This window comes from Hemicordylus capensis, chromosome 1, assembly GCF_027244095.1.
Source record: "Hemicordylus capensis ecotype Gifberg chromosome 1, rHemCap1.1.pri, whole genome shotgun sequence".
Taxonomy (NCBI): Eukaryota; Metazoa; Chordata; class Lepidosauria; order Squamata; family Cordylidae; genus Hemicordylus; species Hemicordylus capensis.
This window is the reverse complement of record NC_069657.1, coordinates 35,848,280-35,876,099: the sequence shown is the minus strand read 5'-3', so window position 1 is coordinate 35,876,099 and position 27,820 is coordinate 35,848,280. Positions and strand designations below refer to the sequence as shown.

Below are 27,820 nucleotides of genomic sequence, written 5' to 3'. Positions count from 1 at the left end.
CTGCCCTGTGCCAGCGATCTTGGGGAGAGCACCGGTGGGGGAAAATGTGGCAGGGTGGGGATGAGCACCCTCCCTATGCCTGAAAAGGTAACCCTTCCCCACCTCCGAACCTGTGCGAAGGCCGGACCTCCGAACTGGTTAGGTGGCCCATAAAAGGACTGCCAAACCAGTTCGTGCACATCCCTATTACATACCTTTTATGACTGCCTGAAATGATTGCAGCTAAATTAGAACATATTTCAATTATGGTATTTTTGAAGTGCATATTGTGTGACCAACACATGACACCAGAAATGTATCTCCGGGAGCAATCCTGTATTAGTTTCTGCAACCACCTTGGATATCCTGATATGAATATACTGGAAATCAAACTTATCTCTTAAAATCCAACCATCTGCACCCCTGCCTATACTGGTTGCCATCCTGACAATGTGCCAGTGCAGCCGTGTTATATTCCAAACTAAGGCTGTGCTGGCGCATATGCAGGGAGAGATGCCCCTTTCGTCCTCCTCCCCCGTTTCTTTCTTCTTGAGCAAAGATGCTCAAGAACATCTTTTCAGGTGGTGCAGGCAGCTGTGGATGGAGGAGAAAATGGTCCCCCCCACTCCACCTGCCCTAATGCAGCTACAACATTGCTACGCTAGTGCTTCATTAGCCAGAATGTCTGCCCTTGCCTATATTTCTCTGAGCATTCATAATTTAGAATTTATCTAATTTAAGTCTAAAGCACTTTTTTAAAGGCAATTTTTCAATCCTGAACGATATTGTAAGGATGTAAACAGAAATAATATAATTTGACTCAGAAATTTATAATAGCAAATGTTTTAACTTCAGTCAGAATCCTATACAGGGGACACAGGGCCCAGGCATGGAGTAGGGATCAGTCAACCGGTACCACCCCCTAAATCCCTATCTCTAAATCCTGATGCTGTGAGCTGGATGCAACATTTTAATATGGGCCAACATGTATAGGGCCTTATTTAAACACAACATTGAGCATGTGTACAACCAGACAGGTCCAGAGTGGGTTTATCAAGGGGTAGATCAGCTAGCACAATCTCAATTCTCCATTATGTGTAGGTAGGTGTTAAATAATATGGAAACAGGTAGTAACAAATGTGGAATATTTCTGACATAAAACAAACATATACCATCATACAACTGATTTTTTAAAAAGCAAAGCAAAAGAGTGATAACTATTATTATTATTATTACTGGTTTGTTTTATCCAGACATCGAGTCCTGGGATGGCTGAATTTTATTATCAATATTGTTCCTGTTATTATTATAGATATTGTCGCAGAATATAGGCTGTTCCCAGCAAAGTTGCTTTTTGTAATTGGCTGATGGTGATTTCTGTGGCCCCTATGGTGTTGCGGTGCTCTTCAAGGTGTTTTGGAATTGCACCTAGGGCGCCTATCATTATTATTATTATTAATTCAATTTCTATAGCGCCCTTCCAAAAATGGCTCAGGGCAGTTTACACAGAGAAATAATACATAAATAAGATGGCTCCCTGTCCCCAAAGGGCTCAAAATCAAAAGAAACGTTAGATGCCAGCAACAGTCACTGGAGATACTGTGCTGGAGGTGGATAGGGCCAGTTACTCTCCCCCTGCTAAATAAAGAGAATCACCATGTTAAAAGGTGCCTCTTTGCCAAGTTAGCATTTTCATATAAAAAGGACCCAACTGCACATCTCTTTTCTTTCTACATTTTATCTTTAATAAAAAAAACTTATTTTCAGCCATTACATGGCCACAGAAATGTGCGTTTGGAAGCGATAACGTGTTTCACAATGGGCATATGAGCATGATTACAGAGAGATTAGGGACCAATATGGCTAAGTGGTGCAATTTATTCTTGCCCTGTGCTCAAAGACAGCTTCTTTATTTGACATGCTGTAAAATAATTTTCAGTTGAAGTTATAGCTAACTCATAACTTAGTTATGAGACAATCTTTGAACTGATTTTCAATTAGCCAGTTAAAAAACCAACGCAAGTTGGAAGTGCTTCAGTTCCTTATTTTTGTAAAGAGGCACCAAAGCTATTTTCTTAAATACTATTTAGATAAGCAACAGTATAACAAGTCCCATTAGATGTCTAGAAGGGCTTGCATGCAACTAATGGGGTTCTACCCTGGCTTTAAAAAAATGTTTGTGGTATAATGCAGCCAGTTCTAGAACTCTTATGAGTGCTCTTATATGATAAATATATTTTCAAACATCTGTTTTCCACATGCTCCTTTTGTATTTTAAGCGTTGACTTAAAAAAAAAAGAAAGAGTGTATACCTAAAAAGCATAATGTGTGAAGGGGACCATACACCCAATCCTATGCATGATTATATGGCAGTTAAGTCCCACCAAATTCAATGAGGCTTACTCCCCAGTAAGTATGCATAGGATTACAGCCCTACTCTGGATTGTGGACTTTTGGCATATGCAGAGCTTTATGCTAACCACTTAACATGAGAGGGCAAAAACATAAGACTCTGGAATAGACCCTTGCAGCCATTATGGGTGTGTGTCTGTCTGAACTAGTATTACAATGCATATGCCCAAATTTAACGTCTTTATACATATTTTCTATAGGGAATAGATAACTATCCAGGAATCCATACAAATATTGAAATATACAACTGCAGTTTTAGACAACAAACAGTGTGTACAGCGAAACCATGCCTATTCCACTACAAGTGTTCTGACTGGTTATAAATTATAGTCTCTAACAGAAAATACATATTGTCTTTAACACTTTATACTTGTAGACACTAATCCTCACCTGTTTCAGGATCACTGAAGTCTGGCAAAGTAATTGTATTAAGCTGTCGCCTGTCAGCAATGGCTCTGTCTAACAAACTGCTGCCCCTTCCAGAATCACTGCAGGAAACAATGCAAGGGGTTAGTCATTCAAAGCTTTAAAAGTAAATAGCAGTGTTTAGGCTGCTTTATAGAGTTTAATAAGTAGCTCAGCGGGTTGTGTCCTTTACCTATAATTTAGCAGGTGAAAATGACAGGACAGACAGAAGTGTTACGTTCCACTAAAAATGATGCCTTTTACAATGGCTCAAATATTTCCACAATGGTTTTCAGACTAATGTAGAAGGGCTGCAGTCTCAAAGATGACCATGTAGTAGTGGGGGAAAGCAGGGAGATCAAGAGTGGAAAGTCCCACTCACTTAACTACTTCCTTCAAAAGTTACCAGAGCTGTGAGGCTGCCATACCATTAACTGGAACATGTGAATTAGGCCTCAATTATCCTAAGTGGACCAGGTTACTTAGGTTCCTTCACACTGTTACCCACGGGCAGCATTAGGATGTACCTATACCCGCTGTTTCTTCTGGGATTTGTCAAAGGAACAGCTGATGCAGTCTACATGTCATCCTGTGTGGATCAGGGGGGCATCGACCCTGATTAGGATTCCTCTTCTACTTTTTGGTACAGAAAAATCAGTACCACTGAAGAGATACTAGGTTTCCAACAACACTTGCAATGTTTATTGAGACTCTAGAAATTACTAGGAATACTGATTGTGGCCTGATATATCTACCCATGAGCATATCAACTTGTAATAGGTGTCCCATTCTGCCACATGGAACAACAGGCTGAAATGCCTCCCAGTCAACTGATTTACTTCCGAGTACTCAAGTATGCTCTGTTCAGCAAGCTGAAATGCTTACTTCTGAGCATGCACTTTGCACATACAGTCTGCACAGGAATGTTCCAGATCAAAACTCTCCCATCCTTATCCTGACATTGGTGGTGTTATAGTTTTGTGGATACCTCAGTAGACAGGCCAAGAAAAAGAAAAGGAAAATGACTGCCAGGCAATCAATCAAGTACAGAGACTGAAAGGTGGAAACTCTAATCTCCAGAGTGCTCTGCGTGGGGTTATCCTTCAAAGAGTATTTGGAAACAGCAGTTAGTGCAGAATGTCAGCTGCTTCCAATTATTTCTGGACTCAATTCAAGGTGCTGGCTATTAGCTGTGCACGAATCATGATTCAATCACTAAATCAATGCACAACCTGACCACCTTAAAAAAGGAGGAGAGCAGGTCCGTACCTTATCCTCTGCCACTCACTGCAGCTTCTTGATGTGGCAGTGTGCGTGCCAGTGGTGCTCCTCCCAGCGGCATGCTCATGGACTCCGTGCATGCCGCTGCCATGTGAGGGCAGCTGGGGGGTGCACCGCCAGTGCACGAGGACAGCGGGGAGTAGGGTGAGCAGTGGAGGAGCAGGTATGTGCGGACCTGTAGGGACAGCAGGAAGCTGTGGTGAGCAGTGGAGGAGCAGGTATGTACGGACCTGTTCTCCTCCCTTTTAAAAAGGTGCCTGGGCTGTGTGTCGAATTGCTGATCAGATCACGATTCGTGCACTTCCCTACTTTTAAAGCTCTAAAAAGCTTGGGTCCAAAGACCTGAAAGACCATCTGTCTCCATATGAGCTTGCCCACTCTATCCAGTAACCTGAAAAGGTGACTGCAGAGAGCGGGCAGAAATATACAGGAGTGAAATACACTTCCGTGTGTTTCACAGTTGTCAGAAAGATGTTTGACAGGCACACGTAAGAGGATCTTCACCCTAGAAGTGCCCAGGTTATGGTATTCCCTGTCCCCACCGTTTCCTGCTTCCATTTACAACTGAAAACTCTTTTTAAGAGGGCTTTTAATCTGTATTAATTTATTTGTCTGTGCCATTTTAGTCTTCTCTCATCTATTTTAGATTTGGTTTAGTTCTTGATTTTTAAGGGGTTTTTTTTGCTTTATATTATTGTTGTAAGCTCCCTTGTGCATTCTCAAAAGGGTAGGATATTAACATATTAAATAAACAATCAGCTTATATTGATGCCGCATAAATGTTCTAAAGTTAAATTGTAGATTTCAAGTTTTGGTACTATTTAAGTTATTTCACAAGCAGATACGTTTTTTCTATAGAAAGGCTGTGTTGCTTAGTGCTCTGATTTTAGTGCTAATGTTCCCAGAGAGACCTCATTAGTGAAAAATGGTGGAAGAAATCTAAGTTTCTTCAAATCTTTCCTAAACTTCGAAATGGCTTCCTGGTTTTGAATCTGAATAACCTCTTAGCAATTTCCTCTTGGTGAAATGCCTACGTTCATTTTTAACTAATGCATTCCATATCAAGAAAGAAACTATTTCCTTTCTTTGTCTAGCTGCTGTAACAAAAGACTCTACAAGACACTAACACAGCATAGCTGGACTAGTAATTCCATGTACAATAATGCAATTACAGTAATCCACAGGAAACAGAAGGAAACCTTCCTCAGCCCATTTTATCAAGCAATAACTATTACATCAGTCAGTGCACATTTCCTGGAAACTACTGTATTAATTACTTCCTTGGTTAATGAATTCAGTGTCATAAATTCACAACAGTATTGTGCCAGATGTCAGACAGTAGAAACATCAAGATGAAGGTGAAATAATCTCATAAGCATGACTGTTGGGGGTGGAGGCTGTTTGATTTCAACATGTCTTCAGACTGGAAAGTATTTTGGTTGCTCTGACAGACAATCTAACAAGTTGTTGATCAGCCTGGATTTCCAAGCTGCTTCTGATATAGTCAACTATGATATCCTCCTCAATTGCAGATCGGGCATAGGAGGCACGGTTTGACAATTGTTCCTTCACCTTATAGGATGGTTACAGAAGGTACTGCTGTTCCTCTCTATCACAATTATTCTTTGGAATGCCCACAGGATTCTGTCTTGGCCCTTAAGCTTTTTATTATCTGCATGAAAGCACTGGATGAGGATGGGGGTTTGGAATGCAGTCATAAGAACATAAGAACAGCCCTGCTGGATCGGGCTCAAGGCCCATCTAGTCCAGCATCCTGTTTCGCACAGTGGCCCACCAGATGCCGCTGGAAGCCACAGGCAGGAGTTGAGGGCGTGCCCTCTCTCCTGCCATTGCTCCCCTGCAACTGGTACTCAGAGGCACACCCTTGAGGCTGGAGGTGGCCCACAGCCCTCTGACTAGTAGCCATTGATAGACTTCTCCTCCATGAAGTCATCCAAACCCCTCTTAAAGCCATCCAGGTTGTTGGCTGTCACCACATCCTGTGGCAGAAAGTTCCACAAGTGGATCACGCGTTGTGTGAAAAAGTACTTCCGTTTGTTGGTCCTAGACCTCCTGGCAATCAATTTCATGGAGTGACCCCTAATTCTAGTGTTGTGTGAGAGGGAAAAGAATCTCTCTCTCTCCACTTTCTCCACGCCGTGCATGATTTTATAGACCTCTATCATGTCTCCCCGCAGTCGTCTTTTTTCTAAACTAAAAAGCCCCAGGTCATCCATATGCAGATGAACACACAGCTTTACTTCTTTATTTATTGTTCAGTTTTTATACCGCCTTTCATAATGCATCTCAAGGCAATTTACAACAGTTAAACTGCCTTTACTTAAATTGCTTAAACTCTGTGTGAAGATCCTACATGAATTAGTGCCTGATGGACTGAGATGCTGATGCTGGGTGGGCCTATTGATGTGAATATACAGGATACACCTGTTCTCAGTGAAGTATATTCCCCTTAATGATCATGTTTGCAGTCTGGGATTGCTCCTCAACCCAGCATTGTTCTGTATGGCTGTGGCCAGGAGTGCGCACTTTCGGCAAAATCCAATATGCCAGTTATACCTCTTTCTAGAGAACAGGGGCTTGTCCACCATCTTGGATGCTCTGCTAACTTCTCACTTTGACTATTGCAATACAGCATTGCAATACTCAGTCTATATTGCAATTCTGAAATACAGATACCCTTGAAAACTTCAGAAATTTCAAATGATTTAGAATTCAGCAGCCTAGCTTTTGTCTGGAGCTGACTGCAGAGTTCATATAAATTTGTTAAATTTGTTTCAAGGCTAAAATTCAAGGTGCTAGCTTTGACCTTTAAAGTCCTAAGCTTCCTAGGTCCAGAAGAGGAACATCTTCTCTCATATATACCTCCCTGTAAATTAAGATAATCTTTCCAAAGATGTTACTTCAGGTGTCATCAATACGAAGATTATCCTCTGTTACAAGCAGTGTTTTCTCAGTTGTAGAATCTGTAGCACACAACTCCTTCCTTAAGGAGATTCATCAGGCTCATTCTATTCCACTAGAATGTTTAGAGAAGGCTTTTGTCAGATTTTCTAGTTTTTTGACACTGTTTTAGCTTTTTTAGACCTATATTGTGATGAATTTTAAAGTATTGTTTTTATTACTATTTACATACTACTTTCTACCAAAAAGTATTCAAAGACTTTACATCAAAAAAGAATTGTAACGAGCATCTTAACGAAGACCCCATGATTCTCTACTATGCATGCAAGCTGAACCCCTGATGCCCTCATTGCAACACTAATAAAATAACAACCACAACAACAACAAGATGGTTCCCTGTACCCAAAGGACTCAAAGCCTAAAAAAAGCACACACAAGGTTGTTCTCCCCCTGCTTAATAAAAAGAGAATTGCCACTTTGAAATGTGCCTCTTTCCCAGTTAGCAAGTTATAGTTTATGACAGACAGAGTGCCTTGACCTTTTTAAACAAGTGTACTCCTTCTGTATGAAATCTTCAGCTTAGGTACCCCATACAGATTTTTATTTTGTGCGTGCATGCATGTGTACACATACAAATTTCAATGTTACAGTTCTGAGAAAGACCATTGCAGTCACAGGCTTACATCCAGACTTAGTTACTCATGAGTTCTCCCACGGAAATTAAATTTCAACAACACTACTTGTGAGTTATTTAATCTAGATGTACCCAGTAACTGTAATAGCCAAGTCCTCAGATCAGAAGGCAATGCTTCGGTGTTGAGTACCCAGAATGTTGGGGGCAATATGCTAAATCATTGTAAACCGCTTAGAGAGCTCCGGCTATAAAGCAGTATATAAATGTAAGTGCTATTGCTATTGTACTCACTGGTTGGGGCGGCGGGAGGGCTGAGTACCCCTACAAGACCCCCTGGGGGTCATGTACCCCTGGTTGGGAACCAATGGTTTATGGCACAACTAGGTTTTTTTCATTTGTTGTATACCACTTTGAGAGCTGTTTGTGGTGGAAATAGAAATAAATTGACCAAGGTCTATAGGAGCCAGCATGGTGTAGTGGTTAGAGTGCTGGACTAGGACCAGGGAGACGTGTGTCAAATCCCCATTTAGCCATGATGCTTGCTGGGTGACTTTGGGCCAGTCACTTCTCTCTCAGCCTAACCTACTTCACAGGGTTGTTGTGAAGAGAAACCTAAGCATGTAGTACACCGCTCTGGGCTCCTTGGAGAAAGAGTGAGATATAAAATGTTAATAACAACAATAATAATAAATAAGTTGACTAATACACTGCGTAGCATCCAGCTAGTATCCAGTTAAGCACGACTGTTATCAGTGAGACAAGTTAGTCATAACTTATCTGGATACTGTTCACCAACAATATCAATGTAATATAGGAGTAATATGGGTGGAGAGAGAAATCCTACTACTGCTGTGGTAACATGGGTCTTTTCTTCTACCACTGGAGATGCACCAATACAACAGACATGGTGAACGCCTCATTTTCTGTAACTTCCACGAAGGCATGTACCTTTAGAGTGGAATGAAACTTAAGAGGGATATCATCTCCTGTCAAAACTATCTCCTCTTCCTCCATAATGTCTAGTATAATTTACCCCATGGCCTGATTTAAGTAGCTTTGTGCTCATAATTAGCTGTTGTTAGCTGGGGTGGGGATGCACACATCATAGCAACATCAGGACATTGGGCGAGTTGTACTAGTCATGAAGCAGGGCACTTTTTTGTAATGGTTAGTGTTGCCCTAAACCTTTTTCTGTTATTGCAGTTTATCTGGTAATAGCAGCATGCCAGATGCTGAATAGAAGACAGGAATGACACAGATTACAATTTCTCTGAAACGCCCCCTAACAAGCATGATACTAAAGAGAGTTATTTTAAGATGCAAGTACACAACTATGTATAGGTTAATGGCATCTCTGTGCCAGGAAAAACTGTACTTGTTAAGTTTCTGCCTGCCATGCTGCTGTTAAAGGCTCAGCAACTTTGTCAAGAAAAAGGCAGCAACTCTAAAATTGGCAGACAGGGATCTAGGATATAGGAAGCGACCCAAGCAAACTTGTTAGGAAAGAAAAAGCCAGTCGCCACCCAACACTCTCAATGCTTAATCTTTCAAAGACTTCTGCTGCAAAGCCTGCTTAGGCAGAATGATGAGATACCCTCAAGCGTAAAGTGAGGGAATTTCAGCAGGAGCAGCTTTTTCAATCACTGCAGCACTAGGACAGGACAAGTTGCCTCTGGAAACAAAACCCTCTCCTCCTCCTCAACTAACGTGTTAAAATATTGGAGCCCCATTCTGTACCGCATTTGGTCACCCTATGACCAGGCTTCCAAAACACTAGTTGTATAACAAAACAAGTTGTTCTAGTAAGAACTAATCAGCCTACTTTCCTTTCACTGTCTCTACAATTGGACTAAATTTGTTTCAAATCAAGATTCATAATTTAGATCTCTTGCACCTCAAATGTTCATGCATTCACCATCTTGGATCAGGGTGGATGACATTATTACAACCTATACCATTGAGGTGTCCCTGTGGGTCACTCACTATAACAGTATCAAATTTGGTTCAAACTGTCCTCAAATTATTGCACATGCGCCTCAAAATTTCACATGTCCACCATCTTGGATCAAGGTGGATGACATCATCACAAACTACTCCATTGGGACATCTCTATGTGTCCATACAGCTGTAGAAGATTTGGTTCAAATCAGTTAGACTGTCCACAAGTTATTGTACTTGCGCCTCAAAGGTTTATGTGACCGCCATCTTGAATTGGGTTAGATGACATTGTCACAACTTACGCTGTTGAGGTGTCCCTATGTGTCCCTACAGCTGTAGCAAATTGGGTTCAAATCGGTTAAGTGGTTCACAAGCTAGCCCACATGCACCTCAATTGTTTACATGTCCGCCATCTTGAATTGGTTTGGATGATATTGTCACCATCTATGCTACTGAGGTGTCTCTACAGCTGTAGCAAATTTGGTTCAAATCGTTTAAGCAGTTCACAAGTTAGCTCACTTGTGCCTCCAAAGTGTCTGCGCCTGCCATCTTGGATCAGGCATCATCTAGGATGTCATCATCACAAACTATGATGTTGAGGTGTCCCTGTGAGTCACTCACTGCCACTGTATGCAATTTGGTTTAAATTGGTTAGATATTTCACAAATTAGCCCGCTTGTGCCTTGGATGTTCACGCAGCTGCCATCTTGAATTGGAGAGGATGACATCATCACACACCAAGCCATATGGGCATCCCTATGTGTCCCTACAGCTGTAGCCAATTTGGTTCAATTCAGTTAAACTGTCCACAAGTTATTGTACTTGCACCTCAAAAGTTTACACGTCCGCCATCTTGGATCGGGGTGGATGACATCATCACAAACTACGCTGTTGAGGTGCCCCATGTGTCCCTACAACTGTACCTGATTTGGTTCACATTGGTCCTGGCGTTGCAAAGTTGATGGACGGGGGACACAAGGACACACACACACAGAATGTTGGGTGATCTCATAAGCCTACTGGAAAGTAGGCTAACACACACACAAGGCTGCAGTTTGAGGAAAAGCAATTGTAGCTGAGGTAATGACAAGCTTTGATCACATAATCTGTGTAACAAAGATCTAGCCAAGGATTCTGACAGCTACTGAAGAATGTTTAGCTAGAGTGAGAACATTCTAAGAACATAAGAACAGCCCTGCTGGATCAGGCCCAAGGCCCATCTAGTCCAGCATCCTGTTTCGCACAGTGGCCCACCTGATGCCGCTGGAAGCCACAGACAGGAGTTGAGGGCGTGCCCTCTCTCCTGCCATTACTCCCCTGCAACTGGTACTCAGAGGCACCCTGCCCTTGATGCTGGAAGTGGCCCACAGCCCTCTGACGAGTAGCCATTGATAGACCTCTCCTCTATGAAGTCATCCAAACCCCTCTTAAAGCCATCCAGGTTGTTGGCTGTCACCACGTCCTGTGGCAGAGAGTTCCACAAGTGGATCACGCGTTGTGTGAAAAAGTACTTCCGTTTGTTGGTCCTAGACCTCCTGGCAATCAATTTCATGGAGTGACCCCTAGTTCTAGTGTTGTGTGAGAGAGAAAAGAATCTCTCTCTCTCCACTTTCTCCACACCATGCATGATTTTATAGACCTCTATCATGTCTCCCCACAGTTGTCTTTCTTCTAAGCTAAAAAGCCCCAGGTGTTGTAGTCTTGCCTCATAAGAAAGGTGCTCTAGGCCCCTGATCATCTTGGTTGCCCTCTTCTGTACCTTCTCCAGTTCAACAATGTCCTTTTTAAGATGTGGTGACCAGAATTGTACGCAGTACTCCAAGTGTGGTTGCACCATAGTTTTGTATAAGGGCATTATAATGTTAGCCGTTTTATTTTCAATCCCCTTTCTAATGATCCCTAGCATGGAATTTGCCTTTTTCACAGCTGCCGCACATTGAGTCGACACTTTCAACGAGCTGTCCACCACAACCCCAAGATCCCTCTCCTGGTCCGTCACCGACAGCTCGGATCCCATCAGCGTATACTTGAAGTTGGGGTTTTTTGTCCCAATGTGCATCACTTTATACTTGCTAACATTGAACCGCATTTGCCATTTTGTCGCCCACTCCCCCAGTTTGGAGAGATCCTTTTGGAGCTGCTCACAATCCGTTTTGTACTTCACTACCCGGAAGAGTTTGGTATCATCTGCAAATCTGGCCACATCGCTGCTTACCCCTGCTTCTAGATCATTTATGAATAAATTAAAAAGCACCAGTCCCAGTACAGATCCCTGGGGGACCCCACTTCTTACTTCCCTCCATTGTGAAAACTCTCCATTCATACCTACCCTCTGTTTCCTGTCTTTCAACCAGTTAGCAATCCACAAATGTACTTGTCCCTTTATCCCATGACAGCTAAGTTTCCTCAGGAGTCTTTGATGAGGAACTTTGTAAAAAGCTTTTTGGAAGTCCAGGTATACTATGTCAACTGGATCACCTTGATCCACACACTCGTTGACACTCTCAAAGAAGTCCAAAAGGTTGGTGAGGCAAGATTTACCTTTGCGGAAGCCATGCTGGCTCACTCCCAGCAGGGCCTGTTCTTCTAGGTGCTTTACAATTTTATCCTTGAGGATGCTTTCCATCAATTTGCCTGGAACGGACGTTAGGCTAACTGGCCTGTAATTTCCCGGATCATCCCTAGATCCCTTTTTGAAAATTGGTGTTACGTTTGCTACTCTGCAGTCCTCTGGTACAGAGCCCGATTTCAGGGATAAGTTAAATATTTTGGCAAGGAGGTCGGCAATTTCACATTTGAGTTCTTTGAGGACTCTTGGATGGATGCCATCCGGCCCTGGTGATTTGTTAGCTTTCAGTTTTTCCAGACAGTTTAGAACATCATCCCTTGTCACTTCTATCTGACTCAGCTCTCTAGCCTCCATCCCTAAAAAGCCTGGTTCAGGAGCAGGTATATGCTCAGTATCCTCTGCCATGAAGACAGATGCAAAGAATTCATTCAGCTTCTCTGTAACCTCCATATCCTCCTTAATAATCCCTTTCACTCCCTCATTGTCTAATGGTCCAACTGCCTCCCTGGCAGGTTTCCTGCTTCTGATGTACTTAAAGAAGTTTTTGTTATTCCCCTTGATACTTTTGGCTAAATGTTCCTCAAACTCTCTTTTTGCCTCCCTTATTGTCACCTTGCATTTCTTTTGCCAGAGTTTGTGTTCCTTTCTGTTCTCTTCATTTGGACAGGCCTTCCAATTTTGGAAGGAAGTCTTCTTCCCTTTTATGGCTTCCTTGACGGTACCCATTAGCCATGCTGGCATCCTTCTGGACTTAGTGGTACCTTTCCTCCTTTTGGGTATACAATCTAACTGGGCTTCTAGTATTGTGGTTATGAGTAAACTCCATGCACTCCGGAACGAAGTGACTCTCCTGATTTTCCCCCTCAGCTTTCTTTTCACTATACTCCTCATTTTGGAGAAGTTTCCTCTTCTGAAATTCAAAATATCTGTGTTAGACATCCTTGGTGATTCTCTCCCTGCATGTATGCTGAAATTGATGGCACTGTGGTCACTGTTCCCTAAAGGGTCGATGACACTGACATCATGCACCAGGTCCTGGGTGTCACTCAGAATTAGATCCAAGGTCGCCTTCTCTCTGGTTGGTTCCATGACCAATTGTTCTAGGGCACAGTCATTTAGCGTATCTAGAAATTTGACCTCTTTGTCCTGACTTGAATGTGAATTTACCCAGTCTATGTGTGGGTAGTTGAAATCACCCATAATTACAGCCCTGCCTCTCCTTGATGCCTCCCTGATTTCCTCCTGCAACTCCCAGTCACTGTCGGTATTTTGATCTGGAGGGCGATAGCACGTCCTCAGTAGCACGTTTCCTTTCAGGCCTTGTATAGTCACCCACAGGGTTTCTGTGGAGGACTCCAGTTCACTTAGGTTTTCTAGCTTGTTAGATTCTATCCCTTCTTTAACATACAGTGCTACCCCTCCTCCAAGGTGCCCCTCCCTGTCCTTTCTATAGAGTTTATACCCAGGGATAACAGTGTTCCACCGGTTCTCACTGTTCCACCATGTTTCTGTTATGCCCACTATGTCTATTTCTGCATTAGCAACCAAGCACTCCAGCTCACCCATCTTGGCTCAGAGGCTTCTGGCATTGGCATACAAGCACCTATACACTGAATCTCTCCCCTGATGTATGCTATTCTTTTGACTCTTTGACCTGCTGGCACAGGCTCCCGTCTGCTCTTTATGCGGTTCTGCTCTGTCCCCTTCTGTTTTATTTGAATTCTTTGCAGCCTCACACTTTAAAGCAGGCATCCCCAAACTGCGGCCCTCCAGATGTTGCTGAACTACAACTCCCAGCATCCCTAGACACATTTTTTTGTGGCTGGGTATGTTGGGAATTGTAGTTCAGCAACATCGGGAGGGCCGCAGTTTGGGGATGCCTGCTTTAAAGGATGGCTTTTGCCAAACGGGATACTGCCCAGCTCCCATCGGCTGTTCCCCAGGTGTCATTTTAAAAGCTGCTCTGCAACCTTTTTTATTTTAAGTGCCAGCAGTCTGGTTCTATCTTGGTTCAAGTGCAGCCCATCCCTTTTGTACAGGCCTTGCTTGCCCCAAAATGTGTCCCAGTGACTAACAAATCTAAACCCCTCCTCCCGGCACCAACATCTCATCCAAGCATTGAAGCCCCTCAACTCTGCCTGTCTCACTGTACTTGCGCGTAGAACAGGTAGCATTTCTGAGACTGCTACCTTGGGGGTCCTGGACTTCAAAATGCTACCTATCAGCCTAAATTTGGCTTCCAGGACCTCCCGACTGCATTTCCCCACATCGTTGGTGCCGGCGTGCACCACGACAGCTGTCTCCTCCCCAGGACTGCCTAGGAGCCTGTCTAGACGCTGCGTAATGTCCGCAACCTTCGCACCAGGCAGGCAAGTCACCGTGCGGTCAACATGCGGGTCACAAACCCATCTCTCTATCCCTCTAATGATCGAATCACCCACTACAAGGAGGCCCCCACCCCCCAGAGGAGTATCCCCTGTGCAAGGGGATATGGGCTCATCATCCACGGAAGGGGTCCCTTCTAAAGGAGCATTTCCCTTTTCCTCAGACCGATGTCCTCCTTGCCCAAGACCTTCATTCTCCCTGACAGCAGAGGAGCTACCAGCCCTGGAGTGGGATGCCTCTATCACATCCCTGAAGGTCTCGTCCACATGCCTCTCTGTCTCTCTGAGCTTCTCCAGATCCGCCACCTTGGTCTCGAGGGAACGGATTTGTTCCCTGTTCTATTTGCAATTTATATCTGTATTAGCTTCACTGGCTTCCATTTCTTTTCTAGTACAGTCAAAGCTATGTAACACAAGTGACCAACCCTGGTTAACTTCAATTTCCTCTCTTACTTATTGTAGACTGATATTTAGGAGCTGAGAATCCAAGAGTTTAATTTTAACATAACAGTTTGCAAATGAGCTACATAATTTTATTTCATGCACAGAAAAGAATCTGGGCATTGGATGAACTGCAGGAATCAAAGCAATAATAAATAATGAATATTTCCACAAGGGTTCTCCTCTTGTAGCTTGTCCTTCAAGCTATTATATTTATATTCATTCATTCATTCATTCAATTTCTATGCCACCCTTCTAAGTATCGCTCAGGGTGGTTTACACAGAGAAATAATAAATAAATAAGATAAGATGGATCCCTGTCCCCAAAGAGCTCACAATCTAAAAAGAAACATAAGATATGCACTAGCAACAGTCACTGGAGGTACTGTGATGGGGGTGGATAGGGCCAGTTACTCTCCCCCTGCTAAATAAAGAGTTATTCTAATGCATGTTAAAAGGTGCCTCTTTCCCAAGTTAGCAGGGGATAGTTATGGTTTAAATTTTGTTTACCTTTAAGTAACTGAATTCCTGGACTGATTGATTGATTTATTTATTGCAGTGATCAGTTCAAAACATAAGGTAGAATCTGAGACAGAAGAACCATGGTTACCCAGCTTAGTAAAACACAGATAAATCAAGAAAGCTAAGAGTTGATGCTGTTTGGACATTTTATAGTTTTCCAAGTAATCAGAACAGTATAACTTCTAAGGTTCAAAGCAGATCAAAATCCATGCTGCTGTCCAGAGTAATCACTACTAAAAGTTATTTTTAGACAAGAGTGCATAAAACTCATCAGAAAAGCAATGACAGAATACGACTGGATTCTATGCCAACATTAAGTATAACTGCATAAGTTGGGAGGTGGAAACATATTTCTGCAATTGTGTGCACACAGATATCATGCTGAAATTGGGCGTAAAAGAAAATTGCCATCATACTGCTCAGATCAGCACTCTGGAAATTCAGACAAGCACAAGTTTGTCAAATACAGAATGGGAAAATAGGTTCAAAATGTGTTTAAGATGAAAAATGCTGCTTCTAAGCCTACTGCTTGTATCAACAACCCTGCCAAACAGCAATAGCTGTAATCTACTTTTAGTTTAATCAGAACACAATTTGTAGTACAAATGCTACTGAAAACAACTTTTTAAATTTACAGATAAACAATTCATTTAACTATATATTTCCCAGCTGCTTTCTTCTACACTCCTAGAATAATTTACTTTCAGAAAATGTTTTTCTTTGAGATTCTTAATTTAAATTACAATCCTGCAACTATGATCTCATAAATAGATTGCACAGAGAAATTTGACATCATGGAAGATGAAAACACAAATCATAATTCAGATCCTAAAAATGCTAGGTGGGATTAAAAAAACAAAAACAGGCCCAGACACCAGCATTGGGTCAGATGCAGATGTCCCCTTGCTAACTTGGCAAAGAGGCAACTTTTTAATGTGGCAATTCTCTTTATTTAGCAGGGGGAGAGTAACTGGACCTATCCACCCCCAGCATAGTACCTCCAGTGACTGTTGCTGGTCTCAATCTTATGTTTCTTTTTAGATTGTGAGCCCTTTGCAGACAGGGATCCATCTTATTTATTTATTATTTCTCTGTGTAAAATGCTTTAAAACTCCATTTTAGACATTAGTCTGGTTTCAGTCCTTTGTTGAAAAGTGGTATAGAAATTATTGTTGTTGTATACTTAATGACACCTGACATTAATGACTGGGTGGCAATCACATTTACTTCACTGCTCCCAGGTAAAACGGTCACACCTTACTGTTGTTAACCCTGGTTAAAATAAGCCCGAGGATCCTTCTAAATGGCTTTAGGACCCTGCTTAAATTCTAGTTTCAAAACATGGTTTAGGATTGTCCTCAGACTCATTTTAACATTGGTAAGATGAAATGAGAAATACTGGTGATCGAGTATGTGATCCTACAGCCCTCTCCTGATACTTTTAAGCCAAGTTAATTCTGTATACACCAGGTAAAAGACAATTAAATGAATATTCAAATACTTTGTGATTAATGGAGGAAGATATTCAGTAAGATCCCTGACAATTTAAACCCTATAATTTTATGCATTTCTGGAGTATTCCCCCCCCCCCCGATTTCTTTTTGGAATACTATATAACATCTACCTTTCACATCATATATTAAGAGACATTTATATACAGGATAACCCCATTATTTGTGAGGGTTCCATTCCAGGGGCGGGGGCAGCTAGCAAATTCACAAATAATGGGGCATTAGGGCTATAGGAATCGGGAAGGTTAGGTTCCTGGACTGCTCAAAATGGCCGAAAATCAGTGGTTCCACCCCCCCCCATCACTTCCAAAAGTGCCCTAAAATGCTGCAGAGTAGGCCAGGGCATCTGCATGGCCAAAGATCATGGTATCCGCCCCCCTCCCCTGCGCAAGTGCCCTACCATGCTGCAGAGCAGTCCAGGGCATCTAGGGGACCGGAAATCAGTTTTTTCAACTAAATGAGCCATAAAATGGCCCTCAGACACAAAATGGTGGCCGAATATGACCTCCAAGGTCATTTCCAGCCAACCCTGACCTGCAGATATGCAGGTTTAACCACCCCTCCCCCCGTGTATATCGAGGTTGGGTATTAATTTCCCGACTGCAGATACATGAAACCGCGAGTGCTGGACCCACGATTAACAAGGTCTTCCTGTAGACAATACAGACAGCTTTTCTGGAAAAAGATCTATAAAGCAAAAACCTTTTGCTTGAGAGTTTGAACAATATATTTATTTATTCTTTCAATCTTTATTCCAACTGTCTTCCAGGGAACTAAGGGTGGCATACATAGGGAGATTCCCCGCTCCCTCTCCCCATTATCCTCACAATACACCACTGGAAGGTACTGTAGGTTAGGCTTAAAGAGAGTGACTGAACCAAGGTTATCCAGTGAGTTTCATGGCTGAGAAGAGATTTGAATCTGGGTCTCTCAAGCTCTAATAACTACACCATACTCATCATGTGGTTTTCTACTTAAATATTAATTGAGACAAAAAAATAATCAGGAATAATACTGAAACCTTCAACACTTGAACCTACAAGATATACGTAAACAGCAGTTTGACAAATACTGATGAATGTTTCTAACTATGTTTCCTTCAGGGGTGTGACTGGCATTTGCAAGAATGCTGAAGCTACTCTATAGTTGAGTCAGATGTGTGCACAAAAAATACTCCAAGTCAGTACTCATCTGGCATAAAGAGAGAGCCACATAAAAGGTTTGTTACATATTATTAGAAGAAATATCTATATGCTGTTTTTCAAAAACAACAAAAGCTCGCAATGCAGTTTACATAGTAACGTGAATGACAAAATGGCTTCCTGTCCTAAATGGGCTCAGAATGTTAACACTAACACATATACGTTCCCCCGCAACAGCTACTGGAGGGATGCTATACTGGGGCTGAGCACGGACATATCTCCTCCTTCTAAATGTAAGAGCCACCACTTCAAAATGTGTCTCCTTGGCCAGTTAGCTGGGGTATCATAGCATAGTGAAGGCTATTATAGACTGGATCTTAGAGAATATGAATGGAGAAATGCAATATGCCGCATGGGGGAACTTGTCAATCTGACAGTGATATGTCATATGAGATGGAATACTACTTGAATCTACTGGAGAAACGGTCCGGTTTTAAAGACAAGCTTCATTTTTGTTTTCTGTTTTTAAAAACAACTGTATTTGGAACTGTTCCGTCTTTTTCTACTAGAACTATAGAAAGTCAGAACTGTTCATGTGCCAGATTCATGACAGAAAAGAAGATAGAAGTTGAGTAGATGAAAACTTCTTATGAAATATAAATTGGAACATTATATTTCAAGATTAATGTATGTCTTTATATTTGATTGGACTTAAAAATAAAATAAAATTGTGTTAGTTTATCCACAATGCACACTGTCAGTTGGTTCCATATCAATATCGTCTTACCTGGGGTTAGTGAGATTGTAACAGGATTTCCATATCTGCAACATGTGTTTACAGGTAAGAAGTGCTTCATCTGGACCCCTGCATAGGGATTCCAATTTGACTTTTGAAAACAGTAATCTGAGAAAAAGAAAAGAAAATATTTTTAAACATTTATTCAAACAGAACTATTGCTCCATCTGCTACTTCTATTGCTACTTGTAAAATAAATTAGACCATTTTGGAGTAGTATTTTGAAGAGCCAGAAGAAGAGAGAGCTAGCTTACTGCTTTTAGTATAAAGCAATTATTGATTCTATCCAGAAAATTTTGTCTGAACAATTTTTCAAAAAGCAAGCAATTTTAATGTATATTTCACAGCAAATATCCAAGATGTGGTGAATGTCAACATTTGGGGTGCTGTCAATTCTGGGGAAAAAACCACCATTTCCCTCTAAAAGTATTATTCTAACAACTGACATTATTTTGTCTCATGAACTAATACACGGCCCTCTGAAAATTTCTTACACACTTTTACAAGGTATTATGAGAGAGACTATAGCCAAATAATACTAAATTTTAATGTTAGGAACAGATAGCATTTTGATGCAATTATAACAATACATATTGAGACTTTAATTCTGAAGTTGGGGACATTCTCTGCTTGGGCAGAGGAAATGTGTGGAATGTAACGGGGTGGGGATGTTTCTGTTCTCCTTACTCTTGTGCCCTAGGATGTGCAAAATGTTTTGATGTCAGAACATTTCAACTCAAAATGAGCCATTTAGAGTGCCTCTTTCGAGCTTGGAACAAAACAAGCCCGTTTTGATTTGAAATGTTTCGACATTTCAAGCACCATTTTGGAGGTCTGTTATTCCCTTGCCGATTTGTTTTCTGGCATGGGCTTCCCACTTTTATTTTTTAATTATTTATTATTTATTTATTGAACTTATATATCGCCCAAACTTTTGTCTCTGGGCGGTTAATTTGCTTGTAATATGGTTTTTTTGGGGGGAAAGGTTAAAAAAATCTGTTTAAAATCACCTACTTGCCCGTTTCTTTTGTGGGTTGGGTGGTAGGTAGCACCCATCATGCCCTACCACCTAACCCACTTTGATGGCCCTAGGAGCTACCCATGGGGAACAATGGGGTTTTTCAAGTTTCCCCATTGTTCCCTATGGCCAAAAGACTCAAAACGTTTCTGGTTTTGTTTCGACGAAACAACTGGTTCAACCACAGTTTCAATGAAATGTTTCAGCTGTCTTCATTTGGTTTTGAGCTTGAAATAAAATGCGAAATCTGTTTTGTGCACATCCTTATTTTGCCCCTATTGCTGTTGAAATTGGACACACACAACCCGCTCTATACAAGACTGGGACAGATCCAGATTTAAACTCCAGGATCCATCCCCATTATGTCAAGTTTGGTCCTTAGTAAACGATCAATGTGTTTTATTTGCCAAGATAATGTTGCAATGCTTCAAATGTCAGCTTGAAAGCCTGAAAACCAGTACTGGCAGATAAGCTTCTCTCAAAGAGAACTTACACACCTCTACTGATACTTCCCGGTAATGTCAAGCAAAAATGCTGAATGTGTTCTAGAGCAAAGTCTTAGGTGAGGCCTGGTCAGCACCTTGCATGATCTTGGTGTGGACCCTTCAACACTCTTCCAAATACTAGAGTTCTATGACAGGCATGCAAGGAATCCTTTTAGTCAATGTGGAAATGATTCCTTGAAGGAAGAAAGTTAAAACTGCAGTCCTAGAGTGGAGAGTCAAACATACTCTTTGGAAATAGCAAACAAGAATATTCAAAGAAATAGCTTTTGAAAGCTGAAGCAAACCTAGGCATACTTGTGCACTCCATTTTTAAAAGAACTCTATCTGGCATCCAAAAACTAACTGAGTTTCTATTACGTTATTTTTGAAGACATTATCCTTGAATAATACAACAGTTTATTTTGCTTACTACACAGTTTCCTTTGCTGAAAGTTATGTGCCACAGAATTAAACCGGAAACATTAAGAGGGGAAAGAACGTAACTTTAATATAATTATAAGGCAAGCAAACTCATCTGAGGTAGCAAATAAGAAATGTTTTAAGTCAACTAATCTGTCAATTTCATCCTTGTAGAATACTTTGAACTACTATGTAGACGGAGTTCTAGGAAGTCAAATAGACCAGAAACATTGTTTATTTGAGTGATTGGTTTGGGCTCACTCCATCCCCCCACTGCCCAGATCTGCTCTTAAGTGTACAATTTCTTTTTGCAAAAAGACAGTGGGGGCCTTGTGGGTCATATACAGCCAAGAAAGTAATTTTATATGGCTCTTGATAGCCCTACCAAGTTTTAATCAACTTTGCTAAAATGTTACTGCAGTTTCACCCATGATGAATAGTACTCTCAGAGACCACGGCTCTATCATCTAAAGGTCCTTCAAGTCTGTACAATAATGTCAGGCCAGGTTGGATTTCGAATTGGTATTTTAAGTCTGCATAGCTGAATGGTAGCATAATATAATAATGGGATGGCTTTGGGGATAAATATATAAAACACAAACAATGAAAAGACACAAGGGAAAAAAAGATTTCAAGAGCACACAAACTAGCAACTCTCAAGTGGCTTCATCATTTCAGTGCTGAAATTGTGTGTCATTGAGCATGCAGATGTATGGAAACCACAAGAACTACTCACATAAAATTTTCTGGATATTCACTCAAGGCCATGTCAATAATATTCAGAGCATCATGGTAGTGTTTCTGAGCTGACAGCAAGAGGGCAAGGAGATGCAGAGAGTTAGAGTCGTCTCCTTGAAGCTGAAGAGCCTGGCGAACGTAACCCAAAGCTTCTGGTATCTAGTCGAGAAAAAAACTGAGAGGAGTTATTACCACATATTCTTCCTAGAATAATTATGTTGCAAGTAGAGATTATGAATAAATGAGAATGGAAAAGCACCTGCAACAAGGATATATTTATACCATGCTACTGAAATACACACTTTTTAAACTGTCCATTCCTGAACAGAGCCATCGGCTGCAGTGCTTCTGCAGATAATTAGCAATGAAAAGTAGCCAGAGTACATGAACTACTCTACCCAAATCAGCTTCCTAAAATAAACTGTAGAACTTAGCCTTGGAAATACAAAGCAGCTCTGTATTATCCAAATGCATGAAATGCAAGAAACACACCCGTGTTTCAGGCTTCTTTGAGATTTTTGCAACTTAAAAGATTTCCTTTCTACTAAACAAAATACAGCTTTGTAATATTTTATATAACAAATTCAAATGACCAGTGACATTCAGGGAACTAAATATAATTTTAATTACACGGGGTCCACAATTGTGGCCGGCTTTGCTAGTCAACCCAAATATGTTCTCAATACCAATCCGCTACTCCAAAATATGGGAGGCTTTTATTTTGTCATCATGCAGTACTCTACTGCTTTAAAACCAAGCATGAGGTCGGGGACAAATCTAGTCTCGGAAATGATGCGGCTGATGACGCTGGTAACAGCAGTGCCAGCAGAATGAACTGCCTTAACTCCATCAGCAGCTCCAGCAATTGCCACAACAGTAAACGTAACAGTAGTCTCACCACAATTCTGGCTGTTGATGGTGATGCTCAGGCCTCAGAAAATCCACCCATCTACTTGTCCATGGCGAGTAAAAAATGATTCCCAACCAGTAACATTACATGCTTAATCAGGGACATGGCAGCCTGCTGGCTGCACAGAAGGGAAGTTCCAGCGGGACCTCAGCGGCTAGTCACCTCACCTTTCCACTAGAAGCAGTTTGGCAGTGTTTCCCCCACCCTTTGCAGTGTGTGGCTGTGAATGATGCACCAGCCAAGGAGCAACAGATCGAGATCTTTTCCTTGTGTTATCCTCCTCAAGAACTCTGAAACCTTTGCGGGGACGGGGGGGGGGGAGAGAAGAGGAGTTGCTTGCCTCTCAAGGGCTAGGAGGAAGTAACCAGAGATGTATCCAAACGTGTTTAATTGCAATGCTACTGAGATCAAGTAATTTACTCTAAGGTAAATATGCATGGGGAGTGTATGGATGAAAATAATTTTGGGTAATGGAACTACTGTGAACCACTTAATGGCGCAGCAGGGAAATGAATTGCCTAATGACCAAGAGGTTGCTGGTTCAAATCCCTGCTGGTATGTTTCCCAGAATATGGGAAATATTCCCAGAATATGGGAAACACCTATATCGGGCAGCAGCGATATAGGAAGGTGCTGAAAGGCATCATCTCACACTGCGTGGGAGGAGGCAATGGTAAACTGTATTCTACCTCCTCTTTCTACCAAAGAAAACCACATAGCTCTGTGGTCGCCAGGAGGGCACTACTTTACCTTTAATGGAACTACCACCACTCCAATTAAGTGTCTAAAGCACTACAGCTTTGAAGACCAGTGTTACTGTTTTGAGTTTTTAAAAAGACTCTTTGCAGTAGATATTTTTAGAGAAACAAAAATAATGTGTTCTATTCTTCTTGGATTTGAGGGAGTAAAAGATCAGTGTATATCCCGGTAACCTCAGTTTAACCACCTGGTGTGACTTGAGTTTCTGAGCATGATTTGCAGAGGGGAACAGGGAAATCCTGACCTGTTTGGGCTCAGCAAGATTGTGGGAAAGGGTGATAAAAACCTTTATAATATCATATTAAGCTTTTGTTCAGTAAAGCATGAACACAAATGGGGGTAGTTAGGTCAGAACAATCCAGCACCCCATGGGCTGCAGAACAGGAGAAGGGATAATAGGGGTATGATTATCTTAAGATCAATATTCATTGATCACAAAATAAAATGAATACAAAGCCATTTTCCCCACAAAAGAAACTTTTTTCATCCCATCAAAGATGGCATTTTGGAAATTGTCCATTGCTTAATTTTTTCTATAGAGTGCTCTGGGTGTGTGTGTGTGTGTGTGTGTGTGTGTACACACTCACTCACAGAAAACAGAGACAAATGGCTCAACGTTATTCACAAGGAATTGGACAAAATAGTTTTCACTTACACAACCCTCATAGTAGCTTCTAAGTCGAAAGGGACACAACTGCAAACCTGAAGGAAACACGCACATGCGTGGCTGACCAACATAGCTCAAGGAAGTATAAGACAAGTATTTTTTGTCTTATGAACTGAGCCAATATTTCTTGAACCCTGGTGATGCTGCTATGGCAGCTACTGGAACTGCTAAGGATGCTTTGCACAAGTTTCTAAATAGGCACAAATTTAATGCAGGAGTGGTAATTGGCAGGCCATTTGTTTTCTGTAAGCCCACATAACTCAATGAGAGAATGGCAATGTAAGCAGTCAGTGAAACATCTCCTGTTATTTTATTCCTGACTTCCAGGGCGAGGAGGTAGTAACCTTTCAGAAACCACCTAGTCAAGAAGTGACGCTATAGATTATCCCTACAGTCTTTATACCAGACAAATGGGCAATTGCTACATGGGATCCACATTATTTTCCAAGTGAGGAATAGAAAGTTTATACTGCAGTAAGATCCTATCACTAGCATGGTCATAAATAGTCTGTGCTCTTTCCTCTACCACACAGTTTCTTGGAGTGCAAATAATTTAAGGAGTTCTTTTGTCACTGGTGCAACATTGTAGCACCAAGTCGGATGCATTGGAATAATTCTTTTTTTAAAAAAAAAGTATTAAAAGCAATACATATTGGGATGGGTTGGAGAAATGGGAAGAAAATGAACATACATTTTTTTTAAAAGGTTGCTCATCTGTAACTGATGATCTGGTAGTGATCCATTGACATTTATAAAACTGGGTTCTGCACCTGCACAGGTCCTCACAGGTGGATTCCACGAGCTCCTTGTGGCACCTAAGCTTCGCCTCTCATGCTCAGGTCGGTCATTTATTTTGGCAGTTTGGCCATTCCTTGGTTCCTGGATGACCACCGTGAAAGATGATCATGGTGAAGATCCTCCTTATATGTAAACACAGAGTTCAGAGCACACAGAAAAACTGCCCGTACCAGGTAGAACACATAACAATGACCAATGTTACATGGGTGCCTTTTTAAAAAATAACAATAAATAAATAAAAATGCAGGATCAGTTGCTAACTGCTACAGGGAGGATGGGCGGGTCTTATGAATGTCAATGGATCACTACCAGATCATCAGTTATAGGTAAGCAACTTGTTTATCTGGATTGTGATCCATTGCCATTCATAAAGCTGGGTGTTTAGTGAGCTTTCCCAGGAGGTGGGAGCAGGCAGGCAATACCTTTTTAAAGACACTTCTCCCAAAATGTCTTTTAAGCAGAGCGAAGATCAACTGCATAATGTTTTATGAATGGCTGGGCAGAGGACCAAGTAGTCGCTTCACATATGTCCTTAGTCTGTATGCCAGATAAATGAGCAGCAGAAGTGGTATAAGCCCTAGATGAATGGGCCTATATAGTCTTTGGAGGGCTCACTTTTTGAATCTTATATGCTATGAAAATCAATTCGACCAGCTAATATGATAAACGCTGCCTGGAAATACCTTGATTCTTAGCTTTTCCCTTATATTCTACAAAAAGTATCCTGCACTTATGAAGGAAGGGACTTTGTCCTGTCCAAAAAAAAGAAGAGTGAGTGGCGTACACCTAAAGCATGTAGTGGTCTCTCCTGAGAAGTAAGATTTCTAAAGAAGGTTTGTAGAATAATATCCTGATTCAGGTGAAAGACTACTTTAGGACAGAATGATGGATCTAGTCTCATTTGCACCATATCAGGAAAAAAGATCTTGTGCAAGGTTTATCAAAGCAGTCAACTCATTAACCCTCTTGGTGGTGGTAATGGCCACAAGAAAAACCATTTTCAAAGTTACAAGTTTCAAAGAGGCAGTTGCTATGGGCTCAAAAGGCTTCTCTATCAAAGTGGATAACACCAGAGATAAACTCCGTTGTTCTAAAGGTAATCTGACAGAGGGATAAAGATTTAACCTGCCTCCCCGCCGAGAAACCAACCAGGATGGGAGAAGACAGACCTACCCAAAACAAGCTTTTCTAAACATCTAGCCTTTCCCCCCTTCAAACTAACTAACAGGTGGAGGGGAGATTTTGAGAGACTGGTTTCTCTTTAAGGGATAAGTCCTAGACTCTGTGTGTCTGTGATTTGCCAGAGCTAGCAAACTCTGGTGTTTTTGTTTGTCCCTGCCTGGAGGAGATGGAGTGAGCTAGGGCTGGGAGAGGCCCCACATTCCTTTGACTCAGATCCTGTGTCTCAGTTGGAAGCCTACTGTTTAAAATCCACACTCTTATATCCATGACTTGCCCCAATCTAATTAAGCACCTGGTTAATATGTAACAGAAAAGGGAGGAGAGAGAAGGGGAAGATTGATGACTCAGAGCCATGCTTGTTTATTGCTGACACAGAGAGAAAAAACCTGGGAGAGGGAGGTATGAAACAAAAATGTTACTTATACCCTTTAATGGTACTTTAAGATTTTCTTCATTTCTTCTTTGCCATTGACCTCGGGCTGTAGTTTATCCAAATATAATGCTTCCCTTATCTTTTAAGTGTACACTGTTCAGATTCTAAAATGCTTACTTTGAGAGGCATTATTATTCCATTACGTTTATTTTTCATATGTATTGACCATGGTTTTTCCATGTTTATGTATTTAGAATCTTCTAGGTGTTCTTTGAATTAAACAGAAGGACATTAAACAGTGGAACATAGCATAAATAATAAATAATAGCAGAACACTGAAGCTGACGTATATACGTTGAAATGTCTGTTCTTTGTTGCAGTTTCCTTTTTATGTTTTAACTTATACAATAAGAAAGGTCTGGGGAGAAGTTTTGTAGCAGATCCATCATGAGTACTGTGTCACCATTATATCAACTATATGTAAATTAGCATGTTGGCAATGCAATGTGTATATGAACTCAACTCTCAACAAAAAGACACTTTATTGTGTAAAAAAGAAAAACTAAAAGTTGGTATACATAAATAAAAAGTTTCAGTGAAACACAACATCCTCAGTTAAGCAACCAAATGAGCACAGATATCTGGATCGAGATCCATAAGAATGGGCGATTAGCAAGCTCCTTGAGGGGGAGGGTGCAGGAGTGCTTATTGCCAACCCCTTTTTAATACACTTCTCCCGAAGCTCACCTCTGCAGCAGAGCGCACATCTATGGCAGAGTGCTTAATGAAAGGCATCTCTGAGGACCATGTTGCTGCTTTACAGATGTCCAGGAAGGTGATCTCCGAGAGGTGTGCTGCCGAAGAAGCATAGGCCAGAGTGGAGTGGGCCCTGCTGGCTGCTGGTGGGGACTTGTTTTGGAGCTCATAGGTAAGTAATATTAGTTCAACAAGCCACCTTGACAGACGTTGTCTGGAGATACAGGAGCCTTTGGTAGAACCCTTGTAGGCTATAAAGAGACATGATGCAGTTCTGAACTCCTTAGTATGGTCTAGGTAGTATAGGAGTGAACGGCACACATCCAGGGAGTGCATGGCAGGTTCCAAACTAGTCGATGGTTCCCTGAAGAAGGTTGGGAGGACAATGTCCTGGTTCAAGTGGAATTCCGAGACAACTTTAGGTAAGAAAGATAGGTCCAAACGCATGAGGCCCTTATCTGCATAGAATCTGGTATAGGGCGAGTCTATTCTGAGTGCTGTGAGCTTGCTTACCCGTCTTTCTGTGGTGATTGCCACGAGGAAGGCCGTCTTTAGGGAGACGAGACGCAAGGATGACGTAACCATAGGCTTGAAAGGGGCTTGCGTCTAATGACAGGCTCCAGGGTTCTATTGGAGCCTTAATTGGTGGGAAGACGTTAGTAAGGCCCTTCATAAAGGCTTTGCACTGAGGGTGTGAAAACAATGAACTGCCCGCACACCCCACATGTTCTGAGGAAAGAGCAGCCAAGTGGACTTTCAAGGAAACGTTGGCTAAACC

The 27,820-nt window shown here is 41.6% G+C and overlaps 1 protein-coding gene across 4 annotated transcripts in view; it reads right to left on the bottom strand.

The window, feature by feature from the left end:
- The window catches only part of TTC7B (tetratricopeptide repeat domain 7B), a 174,228-nt gene that overhangs the window by 60,893 nt on the left and 85,515 nt on the right, over positions 1–27,820 (bottom strand). For all 4 annotated transcript variants that reach the window (XM_053270534.1, XM_053270516.1, XM_053270524.1 and 1 more), the window contains 3 exons: positions 21,596–21,756; positions 18,928–19,044; positions 2,782–2,879 (listed from right to left, as the gene is read on the bottom strand). In XM_053270534.1, coding sequence (XP_053126509.1) covers positions 2,782–2,879; positions 18,928–19,044; positions 21,596–21,756 — 376 coding nt within the window. The remainder of the gene's footprint in view (positions 1–2,781; positions 2,880–18,927; positions 19,045–21,595; positions 21,757–27,820) is intronic.